The sequence below is a fragment of the Alternaria dauci genome, chromosome 1 (genome assembly GCF_042100115.1).
Source record: "Alternaria dauci strain A2016 chromosome 1, whole genome shotgun sequence".
Classification (NCBI taxonomy): Eukaryota; Fungi; Ascomycota; class Dothideomycetes; order Pleosporales; family Pleosporaceae; genus Alternaria; species Alternaria dauci.
In genome coordinates this window covers 842,749-858,548 of record NC_091272.1, presented here as the reverse complement: position 1 = coordinate 858,548, position 15,800 = coordinate 842,749, and the positions used below count along the sequence as shown (strand labels likewise).

The 15,800-nt window shown below is 52.6% G+C and overlaps 5 protein-coding genes across 5 annotated transcripts; 2 read left to right on the top strand and 3 right to left on the bottom strand.

Moving 5' to 3' along the window:
- Window positions 1-595: 595 nt before the first annotated feature.
- ACET3X_000262 (uncharacterized protein) lies at window positions 596-1,811 on the top strand (the record flags this gene model as incomplete). Its single annotated transcript, XM_069447538.1, has 2 exons — window positions 596-624; window positions 797-1,811. The coding sequence occupies 2 exons, from the start codon at window positions 596-598 to the stop codon at window positions 1,809-1,811; spliced, it is 1,044 nt and encodes a 347-aa protein (XP_069310504.1).
- Window positions 1,812-2,073: 262 nt separating this feature from the next.
- ACET3X_000261 (uncharacterized protein) lies at window positions 2,074-3,039 on the bottom strand (the record flags this gene model as incomplete). Its single annotated transcript, XM_069447537.1, has 2 exons — window positions 2,074-2,344; window positions 2,393-3,039. 2 exons carry the CDS (start codon window positions 3,037-3,039, stop codon window positions 2,074-2,076), a joined length of 918 nt encoding a protein of 305 aa, XP_069310503.1.
- An 869-nt stretch (window positions 3,040-3,908) lies between these two features.
- On the top strand, window positions 3,909-5,622 carry ACET3X_000260 (uncharacterized protein; the record flags this gene model as incomplete). Its single annotated transcript, XM_069447536.1, has 5 exons — window positions 3,909-4,001; window positions 4,061-4,285; window positions 4,396-4,530; window positions 4,588-5,402; window positions 5,469-5,622. 5 exons carry the CDS (start codon window positions 3,909-3,911, stop codon window positions 5,620-5,622), a joined length of 1,422 nt encoding a protein of 473 aa, XP_069310502.1.
- A 104-nt stretch (window positions 5,623-5,726) lies between these two features.
- ACET3X_000259 (uncharacterized protein) lies at window positions 5,727-8,433 on the bottom strand (the record flags this gene model as incomplete). Its single annotated transcript, XM_069447534.1, has 3 exons — window positions 5,727-6,536; window positions 6,990-8,080; window positions 8,430-8,433. The coding sequence occupies 3 exons, from the start codon at window positions 8,431-8,433 to the stop codon at window positions 5,727-5,729; spliced, it is 1,905 nt and encodes a 634-aa protein (XP_069310501.1).
- A 1,257-nt stretch (window positions 8,434-9,690) lies between these two features.
- ACET3X_000258 (uncharacterized protein) lies at window positions 9,691-15,786 on the bottom strand (the record flags this gene model as incomplete). Its single annotated transcript, XM_069447533.1, has 2 exons — window positions 9,691-15,732; window positions 15,784-15,786. The coding sequence occupies 2 exons, from the start codon at window positions 15,784-15,786 to the stop codon at window positions 9,691-9,693; spliced, it is 6,045 nt and encodes a 2,014-aa protein (XP_069310500.1).
- Between the last annotated feature and the right edge of the window lie 14 nt (window positions 15,787-15,800).

Here is a 15,800-nt window from a genome sequence, read left to right as displayed (position 1 = left end):
CAGTATCTGAAGAGGTCGTGAGGATGCCGTTTGGACGGTTCGGGACGACTCCTATGGAAAAGGACATTTTCAAGGTCTGGCTCGATTGAGCACGCCCAAGTGAGGGAGGGACCTGTTGACCTAACTAGACTGAAGCGTGTGTGGTTGCAGAAGTAGCTGAGGAAACTGAGCTATCTGGGGAGTTGATGTATTGGTGGTAATGATGGTTGGTGCTGCCCAGGTGCCATGATTGGTACGCGTTCGCAACGCGGGTTCGAGGAAGTCGCGACGGTGAGCATGACCTGTATGATATTGCACATCCACCAAGGCTTGGACCTGGCACGAGTCCAGTGTCTTCAGACATGTTCCCTAGAGGTGACTAGTGTGTTCCTTCAGCAGCTGACGTCTGGAGGCTCAAATCACACACAAAGGACCGAAAGCGGATAGCGCGCCGTTCTTGACCGACTGACGTAGATTCCATGGAGCATCGGGCGAAGCCACTCCACACCTCCGCCCGCGTATCCGTGAGGCTTGAGCTCTCGCTGCCTGCAAGTCTTGGACCTGCGTCTATACCTAAACACCGACATCTCAAGAAGACACACCAACAACTGCGACCATGTTCGGCTTTGTCGCGGACGGTTTAACGTAAGCGCACCCCGCCCCCGCAGTCAGGTATCAATTCGCGAGCAAGCTTTGAAGCCTAGTACGGTATCATGAGCTCCACTGCTCGCGTTCTTGAAGCTCGCATGACTCCGATATGCAGTGTTTCTTTTTTGCTACAGTGTGTTGGAAGACGACCTAGCTAACCAGGCAACAGCGTCGCAACCACGGTCTTCTTTCCCATCTTCGCGTCCTACAAAGCTCTCCACACCTCAGATCCAGCGCTCCTCGCACCCTGGCTGATCTACTTCGTCGTCCTCTCAGCCTTCACCGCCGTAGAAAATACCTTCGACTTCATCCTGAGCTGGGTACCTTTCTACTCATGGATTCGCTTCTTCACACACTTATACCTGATCCTGCCCGGTTCGCAGGGCGCAAGTTACCTGTACCAGGAGTATATGGAGCCTTTCCTCTACCACCATGAGCGCGAAATCGACGAGTTTATTACTAAGAGCCATGACCGTGCCAAGTCAGCAGGCATTGCATACGTCGAGATGGGTATTGAGTGGGTAAAGGTCAACGTCTTGGGCTTTGCACCCAGGAAGCCCGACGCACCGAGACCCGATGGACAGACGTATGCGCAAAACCTCATGAGCAGGTTCCAGATGCCGTCAGCAAGAGGCAGCAACGATCTATACGGGCTTGTCAACCAGGCGCTCAGCGGAGCCAGTGCGCTTTATGGCGCCGCGGGTACCGCAGGTACACGAGATGCGCAAGCCTCCGACCTAAGCCGCGGTGCAGGGAACCTCGTCCCCGACTCTATCCGCAACAACGACGACCGACTAAACTACGTAGCTTCTCAACGTCAGCGTCTCGAGACGCTCCTGCAAGCATTCGACCGCGAGCAAGACAACATCCGCTCACAGCAAACGGGTGGCAACAGATATCACGAAGTTAATAGGAGTACTGGAAGTCTCTCTGGTAGCCTCTCCCGCAACAGGAGCGAAGCCGAATTCGACAGGATCGAGCGCGACGAATTGAGCTCAGGCTCCGACCGACCACCGTACCCCCTCACACCGCCGGCACTCGGCCGAAGGACGAGCAGTGGGTGGATGCCGTGGAACTGGCAGCGCCAGGAACAGCCTCAGGATGATCCGCTTGCATACGGCAGGGAGCCGAGCGATATCAGGAACAGATCAAGGGCGTCCGGTTTTGACCTAGGCGATCGCTAGCAGAATCCCTGGAGGACAAAATCTGTGACATGACCAGAGTATCATGCGGCGTTTGGGTAAGACATTAGATGGCATTTTCCTAGGCTTCACGACTATGGTGAAGCGGTATGTATTTGGTATCACAATTCTTCAGCACGAGTTGGGACGGGTCATCATGGTAGTGTTACAACCTCTGCGTATATGAATACTTGGGTTGTATGCGTGCCCTACGCCTGCAAATGCATCTGCCCTCTCATGTGTCCCAAGACAGTTCCAAGGCAGACTACAATTTGACTTCTTTGTATGGGTATCTGGCGCTGTCGTCCTTTCTCAGCACTATCTTCCTCTTCTTCTTGGTGCTCACGTGCTCCACCCATACCTCCTTTGTCATCTTGTTTGTAAACTCCCTGATGAAGCGTGGGTCCCAGAGCTCGGAAGCAATACCCAGGTCTTTGCAGCATCGCATCAACGCGTTGGATTTGCAGCCTTCGGTCGCAGTGGGGATACCGTCGGCGTCGAAGTACTGTTGCTCGCCACGGGCAATCGAAACGAGCCTGGTTCTTCATTAGCATAGTTGCAACAGGGCGAAGAGACAAACGTACCGTCCTTGGACAATGAGACCATATTCCCTCGTTACCAGCTTTCCAGTAACGATGCTCTCGCCTCTTGGTGCCAGGCCCCAACCTCCAGGCCCAAAGGCCTTGTTTAATATCCGCCTGTACTTGATCTCAGGCAAGTATATGATGCCGTCTGGCTTCACCTCGACATCGTCCTGTGTGACGGGCGCGAGCAGCATGTCCGACTGCTCTGGTGTGAAGGATATGCTGCCGAGACCATGGTAGGAGCGAGTCCAGTCTATGGCTGGCACGCCTTCCAGCTCGGGGGGTGCATCGGACAGTCCGTCGGTAAGCGAGCGCTGTTTTTGGGCTGCTGATGCCGCAGTTTCTGCGGTGCTGTTGCGCGAGGTAGGCACGGGGGGCTCTTTCGCAGGGAATGAGGGGGTCACTGTCCGCTGTGGGGTTGCTGTGGTTGTGGGCTTTGACGCGGTTGACGTATAAGTCGCAGGTTTCGCAGATGTAGAAGTGCTAGTTGTGCTGGCCGCGGCTGATTTGGGTGCAGTCGCGTATGCGGCGAAAATGCGGGATGAAGAGAAGCTGCGTTGTTGTGTCCGGCTGGCAATTGGAGACGCTCTGGAGGACGAGGCAGAGAAGACAGCCGAAAGGCCTTTGCGGGCGTGTGTGGCTGCCATGATACAGGTGCAAGGGTGTGCGGGATTCGATTTGTTGCTCGCGAAACGGACCTCGATGACCCCAACGCGAAGTCACGATCTGATACGTGCACGGGCCACGCATCCCCATCCGAGCCCACTATGTAACAACGATCGCCTCCGTTGGCCAATCGCATCGGCTCGCATTCGCGTTACACTTGTTGCTGCATCTTCGTCTGGCCTTGACGCTCCAGCTTGGTTTATTATTTCCTTTTGCTCGATGACAGCTCTTCCGATGCAACAAGCCCCCCATCCGCGGTCTGCTCCCACAAGTCCACTCCCAGTTTTCCACATCGAGTTTGGTCTCCAGACATGCCCCTGTCTCTTGTGTCTGCCTAGATGCGCACGCGTGTGCGTGTCGAGACATAGGAATAACTATGCAGATCACCCCAGTTTTACAACAGTTGACTGGGCATTGCTACCGTATGCACCGTATAAACTCAATCCTCCGAGGCATCGGACCGTGAGCCTGCAACGGACGAATGTGTCCTGTCCAGTATACACAGCTGCTGTGCTTCAATTCCGACCCTCCGACAGAGTGGACTTTGCACAAGCTTGGTGACTCTTGGACCGGGCGAATTTAGTGCGTGGAACCATGTGCGAATGCACAGGTCGCTGCCAATGCCCCATTAGGTGCGACGTTGAGCTACTCGAGCCGATCATTTGACCTTGGCTACCCCGACGTCAACGGTACTAGGCGAGCTGGCAAGCCACCCGTCGACGTATCAAACGCGTCAACCTACTCCGCTTCTTTTAGTGCGAGGTGTCGATGAGCCTGTACCTCGTTGCTACTTAAGGCTTGCCTGTGCCCTGCATTCACATCATCTCATGGTGGCTGGAGTCTAGGCGTCATGGCTTCTACATCAGCACACGGTCCTACAGGACTCACCAAGTTCTTCCATATCACCTCAGCATCGCAAATCCTTATCGCTCTACTTGGCTTTGTAAGTACCGTCTTGCATCATCGAGACTTACGACAAGGACATATGCTGATGTGCAGCAGCTGGTTGTTCGTTTCGTTGCTAGAGCCATCTACCGCATATACTTCCATCCCCTTAGACACTTCCCAGGGCCCAAGCTGAACGCTGCGACGCGCATCCCTTACCACTTTGCGACCTGGAGCGGTTCGAGAGACAAGCTCCTTCAAGACCTGCACCGAAAGTATGGCCACGTCGTCCGGATCAACCACGACGAGCTGAGTTTCACGGATCCGAATTCTTGGAAAGATGCAAGTGTCACATTTCAAAATGGATACAGTCCAGGCTAACAACATCCCAGATCTACGGCCATGGCACCAAAGGCACCGCCGGGTCTGTCCCTCATAAAGACTGGTTCAAGTATGGCACCTCGCCCAACGGTGCAGTCAGTATCATCCTCGCGCGCGATCAAGACCATAGTCGCCAACGCAAGATCTTTACCCCCGCGTTCTCGGACCGCGCGCTCAAGCAACAGGAACCGCTCTTCGTCAAATATGTAGACAAGCTCATCACTCGCTTGAAACAAACGGTCGAAAACAACCCCAATGAGAAGCTGGACATGGTTCGTCTCTACAACTTCTGCACCTTCGATGTCATGGGCGATTTGACTTTTGGAGAACCGCTGCACATGCTCGACAAGGGCGACTACGATCCCTGGGTCAGCACCATATTTGCAAGTATCAAGGTTGGATCTTACTTAAGTGTCATGATGGCGTATCCCTGGTTGTGGAGGGCGTTCAAGAGACATGTGCCTGAGTCTATGAACAAGAAGAGGATGGATCACTTCAACCACTCCGTCACACGCGTTACAAAGCGCCTCGAGAAGGGTCGAGATACCGAGGGCGTCGACCTCTGGGATCTTGTCTTGGGCCAAAAGGAGGGACGAGGCTTGACCAGAGAAGAGATGGATGCAAACTCTTCCATCTTCATGATCGCCGGGACGGAGACGACTGCCACACTGGTATCAGGGCTGACATACCTGCTTCTGCGCAATCCCGAGTGCATGACGAAACTCAACGACGAAATACGTGGCGCCTTTGCCAGTGATGCGGATATGACCATGGAGCAGCTCGCTGCACTGCCTTATCTGGCAGCCTGCATCAAGGAAGCTTTCCGTCTTTACCCGCCAGTCCCACTAGGACTTCCGCGCATCACACCTCAGGATGGCAGCACTGTCGTGGGCCAATTCATACCCCCCGGCACGGTTCTTAGCATCCCTCAACACCCAATGTATACACACGAGAAGAACTTCAAGAGGCCGTTTGAGTTTCTTCCACAGAGATGGTTAGGCGATCCTGAGTTTGATGGCGACGAGAGGCAGTGCGTCCAGCCATTTTCTGTTGGGTCCAGAGATTGCCTCGGAAAAAAGTAAGTTGAAACCTTGTGTTCATTGGTGTGCAAGCCTTGTGGATCAGACGCTGACCATTGGTGAAGCATGGCATATCACGAAATGCGTCTTATCATCGCCAAAACCTTGTACAACTTTGATATCGAACTCTGCCCCGAGAGCAACAACTGGGAAGACCAGGCGACATATATCCTCTGGGAGAAGAAGCCTTTGATGTGCAAGCTCAAAGCAGTCAAGTAGGAGAAATCGTAGTATGAACATGGCGCAAGATGAATGAAATTATGACCAACATACGCTCTCCTATCCTTCAGGTTTCTCAAACCACGTCATCTTCTTCCTGCTTCTCAAATACCAACATCCTCGACGCGCATGAGCCCAGATCCCATGCCCGCAACAGCCCATGTACCGAACTTCAGATTCGGGTTCCAAGCGAGTGCTGTGATGGCGGTTTGCTCTTCAAAGATACTGATGGACCTTCCAACCTCTGGGTTCCCTCTCTTTGTTGCTGCGCTGGTGTGCGCAATGCCTGTTTGACCAGCTTTGTAACCCTCGGTGATGCGGACAAGAGGTTGGGAAAGTATTTCTTGAGGTACCTTTTCGGGCACGTGAGCAGACGCCCCGGCTTGTGATTCCGGTGTAGCATTATTAATCGACTGTTCAACTGGTCCCTCTTCGGCCGTAGCAGCATGTCCGTCGGTCGGCTTGACGAGCATCCGCTCCATCGGTCCCCTCCATTCGTGAACAAACCATTTCTGCTGCCACGGCATGATTTTGTAGTTCGTGATGCGCATGATCGGGTTGCTTGTTTGGACATCTCCATCGGTGCCACCGACGAGTACACCGGGGTGTACCGGGCTGGTCGCGACACGAGTGATACTATTTTCTAGTCGCATGCTGTATAAGTTGTGGTAGTAGCGACGTAGCGGTGTGTGCCTTAGGATGTAGTGTTCGTCCGGCATGACAAAAGACTGCGTATGCTCATGCCAGGCTTGCGCTAGACAAAGTGTGCGACCACGTATCGAAACGACGGTATCAGCAGTCGGGCTTCTAATGTCAATGAGGCGTGCAAATCCATCCGCGGTGCTTATAGACAGGAACTGAGGGTTGGATGGCCATCCAGAGGATATCGTGAGAATGTACGTGTCGGCTACTTGCTGATAAAACCAGGGTCTTGGGCTGTAATTGTGGGCATCTGGCGCTGTGAGCGTTCCCGGACGGCTTAAGGTCCAAACACCAACGGTGCCTGCCGCTGTCGCGACTGCAAGCGTGGTTCCCGACAACCAGTGTAAGCATGAAGGTACTGTTTGAGGGAATGAGACTTCAAATGACGCGCGCGTAACATGAAGATAGGTAGTGACGTGTTGGTCAGGCTCAGAAACCGGGGCGGAAACATCTAGTACACGCACTCGTCCATCCGACCAAAGGCAGGCGAGCATGCCTATGTGCGTGTTTTTCCGGCCGTCCGCATTTTGATTGTTGTCTGTCGCAGCGATTGGGCACCATCTTAGTTGTTTCGGCGCGCCCCAGTCAGTGCAGATGACAAGCTCAAGTCTAGGCTCTGTCTTTGCATTTAACAAGCCGTCAGCTTCAGCTTGAAACGCCCATACCTGAACACATGCGGGAAACGGTTCAGTAGGATTGAAGGCGGGTGCTTTTGGCTGCTCCATTGGCTTGGGCTGGTCCCCACTGGTCGGTCTCTGCTCAACGGCAACAGCGAGATACTGGATATTGCTGTCTTCGTTGCTCGCCCACTGAGCATCTTGTATCCAGGAGCCGAGGTTGAAGAGCCAACCGCGTCTATCCTGACTTGCTGGGAAAGGTTTTGCAATGTTCATGTATGAACCTTTCACCAACGTATTGACTTGCGGCGTGTTCACGGGTCCAGCTAACACGTTCACAGACTCTGGTCCTGGAGTTTTCATGTGCTCTTCGGCCTCATCCTTGGTCAGCATTTTTGTCCTCTGGGCTGTTGCAAAAGCGGATTTTCCAGCATCAGTGTACCATGTCCTCAATGCTTCACTCTCCCTTTCTCTAGCACCACTGACTTCGAAGAAGCTTCTTCTTAAGCTACCGACCTCAGCGTCGTCTGAACTGACCTTGGCGAAACTTCGAATGGGAAATGTTTCCTGGGGAAACCAGTAGTCCCGTGAGGCCAGCACAGGCTTAAGATGTGCTGCATCAGGACCGAACAAGTTTTTCAGCCGTGGCTCATGACCACCAATCTTATCGAAATCGGGGATACCACGCGTCCGCAACTGAGCATCGGCATCGACGGGACGTACTTTGACGCCGCTACCTTTGGCAAACGTTACGGGTGACGGTATGTTGTCTGTAAGTTTCTTAGCGCGTCGGACTGCCGGGGTGGTTGGCGCAGCGCGAACAGCCTTCAGTCCACGCACATTGCGTCTTGGAGGCCCTGTGGAATCATCGGAGTCGGAACCGTCGTCTTCCTCTTCTTCCGATACATCTTCATCCTCTTCTGCTATCACTTCATCTTCGTCATACTCGAGTTCACCATCCTGGGCATCTGGCATGAAGGCGTCGCCATCGTCATCGTCGTCGTCATCGTCCTGGAAGGCTGGTGTTTGCGTGCCAGAAGGCACAGAGCCATCCTCATCCTCATCAAGGAACGAGTACTCCTCTCCGACCCGATAAGACTTGCGTTGTTTGCCTCGCGACTGTCGTGGTGACGAATGGTCTGATGCGAGTGTCAGTGCTGTCCAGTCACGTCGAAGATGCAGGCAAGGTCGCCAAATGCAGCACTAGCTCCGAGCGTGTTTCTTCATGCAAATGTCCAGCAAGCTCGGCATGCTGAGAGAACCACGAGCATACCGGAGAAGCTCTAGTGACACGACACGGAGTCTTGCAAGCAGAAATCTCAGTACATACCCATGGGTGTTTCGAGCTACCAGGCGTGCTGCTTTGTGGCTACGGATCGGGTAAAGAAAGAGCGCGTCCGACGCGACCAGAAAAGCAGCCCCACCATCAGTGGAAAGCACAGACCCTCTGGACCCCGCACCACGTCCAAAACTCTGCAATTCACGTACTCATATCGGAAGGGAGTGGAGAAGCTTGACAAGATGGCGAGCGATTGCTTTCTCCCTGTTTTTCCCGACGATATAAATCTCAAGATTTTAGATTTCTCCATCAAAACAAATCACTACGGGTAAGCTTCAATACACCTGCCCTGTCAATACACACCAGCTAACAGCCCTATCGTGGTATGGTCTAGTGGTATGACGTCGCGTTGTGGCTGGCGGACACCTAGTGTCCCGATCCAGATCCGCGCCAGCCTGGGTTCGAGTACGTTCCTTCACATATTGACGGTGCTGAGACATTTCTAACATGTCTACAGTTCCCAGTACCGCCAATAAATTGCGACATTCTTTTTTTGCACTTGATGCGTCACTTGCGCGACAAGACGTCGACCTTGTGCACTCTCTTTTTGCCGACGTAGGCGCTATTCGTGTGGGAGCACAGTAATTAGATGAGCAGTGTATCTGATTCTAGTCTCGTCGGCACCTTTGAAAGAGCATGTAATAAGACAACTATAATGAAGGTAAGCAGATCTCCTAGATCGTTGCACCATTTTTCTAAAGTCTGTCACACTTTGGGCACTCATAACCACGAGTGTCAGTTAGCTTGCGTTTGAGCAATCGTTGCGTCTTCATGCGAATTTCGCATGGATACAGCCCTTGTCGCAGCAGAACACTCGGTACTTGTGCGATCGAAGTGAGAACCTACAGTTTTGCTCAGTAAGACTCAAACAGGACAAGGAAGAGATGCCTCGCCTGTAGAGCCATGTCCTACCGATTGTCGCAAGTGGGTATAGAATTCCGCGTAATTGTTAAGGCACTTGTGTTGTACAGTGACAGTATAATGTGATAGTACCATCAGAAAACAAGGCGGACAGTATAGTAGTCTATTGTGTAGAGAGACTACTAGTTCAGAATTCTAAATCCTACACAATCTTTTCATGGATGCCACAAATTCTTGCACAAAGATTTAGAAACTAAGACAGATTGCATATCCTATTTGACATCCATCTTTGTCAAGGACTATCAGTCGTCACTGTGACACCATGGAGCGCCCGACATAACAAGAGAAAGCGCATGAAAAAGGAGGACAGTTACGCATACAGCCCTATATGGTGGGTATCTAGAAAGAACATGCTCTGGGTTCCCCATACTGCGCCTTCCATGACGACGGAACGTTAACGCGTTCTGCGCCGGATTACTAGTAGTACAAAGTATTTAAACAGAATATGAAATCTTCCAACGTGTCAAGGGACCAATAGCCATGAGAATCCTACTTCTTCCCAGTGTCAACGTCCATTTCATCATCGTCTTTCCTCCTAGCACCACGTACATTGACGTGGATGGTATCTGCGTCGTCATCTGCAGGTACATTCCGTGACCCAGCACTACCCTCTCCTGAGACCATCTCAATCCTCTTCTCTGCAGGGCTAGCTCGATCAGCCACCAGGTTCGGAAAGAGAGGTTTGCCAGCGATGGGTACAGATCGACGCAGATTGTCGTTCTGGACTTCCTGATGGATCTCTTCGACTTCGTCCTCGTCGAGTTCGCTGAGCTCGCTCTCGTCGTCGGCATCGTCGTGGATTGAGGCTGGCGCGCTGCGTTCGGGCTCGTCGTTGTTTACACTGGCAGCTGCAGTGGCCGTACCACTCTTGTCAAACGTGGGCTGAAGGTGTTCCGTAGATGTGCTCTGTCCAGGTGCGGGTTGAGCGGCGGTTTCAGATGATGCTGCTCGTCCAACAATAAATGGTATTGTCGTATCACCGGGCGCAGGTGATCGAATGGGCATCGAAGTTGGCTGAGCAGCTGTGCTGGCGATCTTTTGAACACATGCTTCAGCACGACGAGCAATCTCCCTGCGGCCCACAGCCTTTGCTCTTGGTTTCGGAACCTGTTCGGGTTGCGACGGCATCTGCGGCATGGAAGGTGGATGCTGTGGCTGGAGCTGGTTGGGATGATACATGCTGAACGGCGTGCCAGAGCTTCCATCAGCGGCTCCATCGACCTGAACCTGCATCAACGAGGATATAGGTACAGCACCTGCAGAGGCTGGATTGGGGGCAAAAGGAGACGGGTGAGGTTGGATAGGCTGCACAGGCTGCTGTGGTTGTTGCTCTGACGGCAAGGGCGATAGTGCGGGTCCGATCGAGGTGTATAGCATTGCGTATGCATCACCGATCAGATCATCGATTAGAAGGGGTTTCATCATGCCGTTGTTCAGACGCTTGAGCTCAATCGCATCACGAAGGATGTCCAACACGGGATGCTGCGTCTCTGAATTCTGGCACCATGCTTCCAAGCGGAGAGCCAATGTGTTGAACTCGTCGTGGTTGACAGATTTGAAGGCAGAGTCTTCTTGACCCTCCGGTACACTACCCATCTTTCGCAGCATTCTAATGTATCGTAGACACAAGTCGTGCCACAGCTTTTGGTGCTCGAAAAAGTCAGTCTGCTTCCGTCGTACACGCTTGGCAAGAGCCTCGAAGTTGGTCTTGTCTCCAGTGAGATCCAGGAGTTCAATGAAAAACTTGGTGTACCGAGTCGTGTAGACGAAATGCCGACCAGGCCGCTCGTTCTCAGGTTTCCAGACCTGAATAGCCATGGTCTTGGTAAACATCTGCTGGGTGAGTTCATGTTTAGCCTCATTAGCAGATGCCGGATCTCTGCCGTTATCGTAAATGGTATGAGCAACGCGGGATATGATGCGATGGTGCCAGCTTGACTTGTCGGCCGCGCGCAGTGACTTTAAGACTGCGAGTATGTATCGCTGCCAATCGCCTTCGTTCTCCGGGGCTTTGACATTCTGCGCATAGGAAGTGTTCGCAAGGATCTCAGGTCCCTTCTCGTAGTTGATGGCTCCACGCTGGTACAACTTGTGCGTGATGGATACGAGCTTGTAATGCGGCTCGAGGACAGGCTCGCCGCTGCGGCCCTTCTTTCCTGGCAGTGTCTCAATGGCGCTTACGAAGGCGTCTACGACTGACTCCCAAGTGGGCCCTTGCTGGGGGACAAGTGGTGCACCTATCGACTTTGCATATTGCATGGCGTTATCATTGGCCGACCACATCTTCCACCCACACTTTCCAAGCATGAAGTGATTCCACCACTTGTTCGGGTTTCCTTTGATAGCTCTTTTGTATAGAGTGCTTGCAAACTTCCAAGCAGTGTAGGCATGCAAAGGAACGAACACAACCTCCTTGTACAAGGTCGCGTTCGTTTGTAGATTGCAGAATCGTTTCTCGCCCTCACGAATCTGGAACGCTTCCATGCCAAACGGCTCCCTGGATGATGCGTACATACGATTCCCGAACTCTGTGTACATCTGTGCGATTTTACTCTGAGTTCCCGGCGCCAGATCAGCGTCGCGAGTAGCGCATGCCACAGCCATGATGTAACAGTTGATCGCAGCACGTTGGAAATTGACCACTTCAGCGCTGTTACTATTCATCTTGTCCGCGTTCCAAGACACAGCTTCTTCAAGCTGCGTGTCGTTGGCTTGGGCAAGACGATACCAGGTTTCCCAACGTTCAATGGAATGCTCGAGATCCTGTACAAAGAACGCTTGGGCGTAGTTGAGGTCTTCCGTTGGCCCTTGAGTTACACGTTTCTGTGAACGGAACTTGCTCAGCGCCATGTTTCCCATCATGTAGTACCAACCCTTCGATGCAGCCACCGCTTCCTCGGGGGGAATGTGCTTCGTGGCAAGCGAACCAACACCTTTCAGACATCCAAAGAGTGCCACAGGATTGACAGGCGATTTGAAGTAGCTAGATATGACTTTGCGGTTGAAGGTGATGTCCTCGTTCTGTTTAGGACGGCCAAGAGCAGCATGAACTTTCTCTATGGTGCCTTTCAATTCGTGCTTGGGTAGGTCCTTGAGATCGACCTTTGCAGCTTGTGACATCGTGAAAGACAATATACTAAAGGCAGTTTTCTTGTCAAGCACGTCTGTTGTGGTCTGGAAGTTCTGACACTCCAGAGGATCAACAAACAACTTCAGTCCGTACACATCGTTGAGTATCTGGCAGAGCTCGGTGGCATGACTAGGACCATCGGTAACATCGTCCATGCGCAGCAACTCGTCTTTCGCAAGCCTTAAGAATTGACGGTTCGAAAGATGACAGAAGCTACGAACACCCGTGGCATGGTGCACATGGCGGATGTATTCGAACAAATCATCGGACGGGTTGGGGAAGGCATCCGATTCTTGAGACATTCCGTCTTTGAGTAGGTGGTACTGCAATATCCAGAGTCTTAGGTGAATGTCGTCGAGCCGGGCCATCATGTTGACAAACGCTGAGTTTGGCTGGGATTCGATTCTAGGAATGGGGATGTGGTTAACGCGGATCAGGTCGCGGAGCATGTCTGCCGCTGACATGATATGCAACAGCTCGACGATAGCGGACATGGACGATTGGACATGCTCGTATGAAAGACATGCGAATGGCGAATCGTCATCTCGAATGATCTGAATGATTTTCACAACCATGTCGTCGATGACCCGGTATCGGGTCAAGAGCTTGTGTTGCCGGTCTAGTGCTGGAAGTTCTTGGAAAGTCGAAGACCTCAGATCCGTCACAAGGGCCTCAATACTCCGGAGGAAGCATGACAAGACTTTGGAAGGATAATCGATAGCCTCATAAGCGACACGTAATCTGTTCCAAAGGGAGAGCCGGACGTTGACGTTTGCAGAATCGAGAAACTTGCGCATCTCCAAAACGGGCGAAGAGTGGTCAAGCTGTTGCTCGGAGTTGGCGGTTGCGGTAGGCGAGCTGGATCTAACAGCACCGGCATGCCCAGTTTCATCTGGCGTCGGAGATGTACTGGGCTCAATACCGTTTGCAAGCTCCAAGATCGGCTCCAGGCTTTCTATAACTGTTACTGGATCCTGCTCCTCCTGATCGAAAACCTTCAGGAAGAAGTCTTTCATGCTGATTCGCACGAGTTCTTGCTCAATAGCAGCGACCGATAATTCCGGCATGACAGCATTGTTCTGTAATTGAATCGTATGATCACCCAAAGGCTCGAACATATCCTTCAACTCCGCCATCGCAGACAATACATGTTCTGGCAATACCTCATTATTAACACTCAGTTGGAAGACCGTTGCCCAGATATGGCGAAGAGTTAGATCGTCAGTGCCCTGACCTGGTCGACAGTCAGACCGCAGCTGTAGAGCCTCTCGCGCGAGCAAAGACCACCGCTCCAGACGGTCACTTTGGAGGACCTGGGTCCTGGCATCTATTACGCTTTGCGGATGCTTGATCAGAGAGTAGATATCAAGATGCAGCTCGAACAACGTCTCCACAATTTCTATCTGCGAGTTGTCAAAGTCAGAGAGCTCGTACACCTGAGACTGATGTGTAGCGTTCAACATGCGTCGGTTAAGGCTGTCGACGCGCTCAACCATGCGTTCGTAGATATACTCATCGATATGAACAATGACTTGGACAACGTTGCGCTTGAGGTCCTCAGCCCATCTGAACTGCGCGTAGCTTGACTGATCTCTCGACTGCGAGCAAAATCCCGGTGTAAATAGAGATTCTATCCAGCCGAAAGCGACTTCTTGGATTGGGAGCCAATGACTGTTGACAGACTTGGCGAATGCATTCAGCCCCTCACCACTTAACAGAGGTTTGCTAGAGGCTTGACTTGAGGTTGATTTAGAGAAACCGAGGAACGCATTCAGCCCATGTTCTCTAGTTGCTCCAAGGAGATCAAACGACTCAGAGCTGAGAAGTATTTGGGCAACTTTGATATGGCCACTTCGAAGTCCTGTAACGAAATCGCATGCCGCTTTGTCAATGGGATCTGTAGCGGTTGCATCCGGGAGCGCTGTGACGAGCTTTCGTAGTTCCTCGGGGTCTCTGATGCCTTCAACACCGAGCCGCGCGTAGATATCTTTGAGGATCTCGTAGCGACATTGGTCTGTGTACGTATATGTTTCGAGTTGTGCATCCAGCTGCTTGCTCGCCTCTTGGGCTGCACCGCCAGAGGTTGGCTCGATCAAGCTCTCTCGGCCTCTAATACGTTTACTGCGCGACCTTCCCCCTTCTGCAGTTTCAGGTAGACCGGCAGAGTCCGTGGATCGCTTGCGAGACGGAACTGGTGCGACATGAGAAGCACCAGCAACCGCTACTTGTTCGCTTTTGACCTCACTCTTGACATTCTGCTCTTCCATTATGGTATCTTCGCCATCCTTGTCTGTCGCAGTTTCCGCGTCTATAGCCCTAGCTACAGACTCCTCGATCTGGGGTGGTGGTGTTGGTTCCGATGCAGGCAACATGGCTTCCTGTATGGGGTCGGGCTCGATGCGCTCGGGGGTCTCGCTGTCAGGGGGGATACTAAAGATTATGTTCGACCCAGCAGGTACGTTGGGTGTCATGCCCTGTTGCTCTGCCTGGAACTGCCGTACAATGATTTCACCTACGCCTGCCCAGTCCCATTTAGTAGGAGTCAGGGTCACACTCTCCGAGTCTGTCTTGACGTTGTGGAGACTTTCCGCGAGGGCGACATCGGCTGGGAGAGGCGCAAATGGAAAAGGGTTTAAACGCTTCTTCAGTGTCTCGGACAGCTTTTTGCGTTTGATCGAGGATATTGGCGCCTGGCTCAGGGAGACGTTATCCTCCAAACGCTCCACAAGCTCACGCAGTTGTTGGCCGGCAAAGCCTTCCTCGAGACCAGGAAGACGCATCAGATTCTCCCATTGCTCGTCATTCCCATCCAAGACTGCCTCGAGACAGTAGCGAGTAAGGCGCTTACTGCCTAGCATAGCCGCGACGGATGCAGCACGTAGCCAGAGATCGAGATCGGTGTCTTCTTTATCCAGCGCCTCTGCGAAGTAGTTCAGAGCACCTCGGGTGTTGTTCCATGCTTCTCTCGGAAGTGCCGCACCACTTGCAGTGATCCAATGCTGCATCGCCTCGAGCAAAAACTGGCCATGGTTCTTGTAGGACAGGTGTAGTATTTGCTGAAGTGTGTTGGGGGCGCTGTCTGCTGCGCCTGTAGACTGAACGGGCCCTGCCTCGTAGTCATCCTCCAAAATGGTGTCAAACACCAGGTCCTCGCCAAAGACTTGATGGCGCTGGTATTCGGAGAGGGATTCGGAGTATTTGAAGATGTCTGATTCAAAGAGGGCTTTGTAGGCGGCGGCGGTCTTGTCGAAGGATGGAGGGCCTTCGGAATGGTATTTGAGGGCGGTTTGGTACAGCTTCAGCGCCTCTTCGATCTGGATCTCCTGGGTATCATCGACCTCTTCTTCGGCAGTCTCCTCGGGGAGTTCGACATTGTAGGGATGCCATGTGGAAGCTTTCGACTGCCGCCTGTTAGCGAGAGTGGTCGAATATGCTGGGGAGGTTGTACTTGCCATGTTGGGTGTGGGAA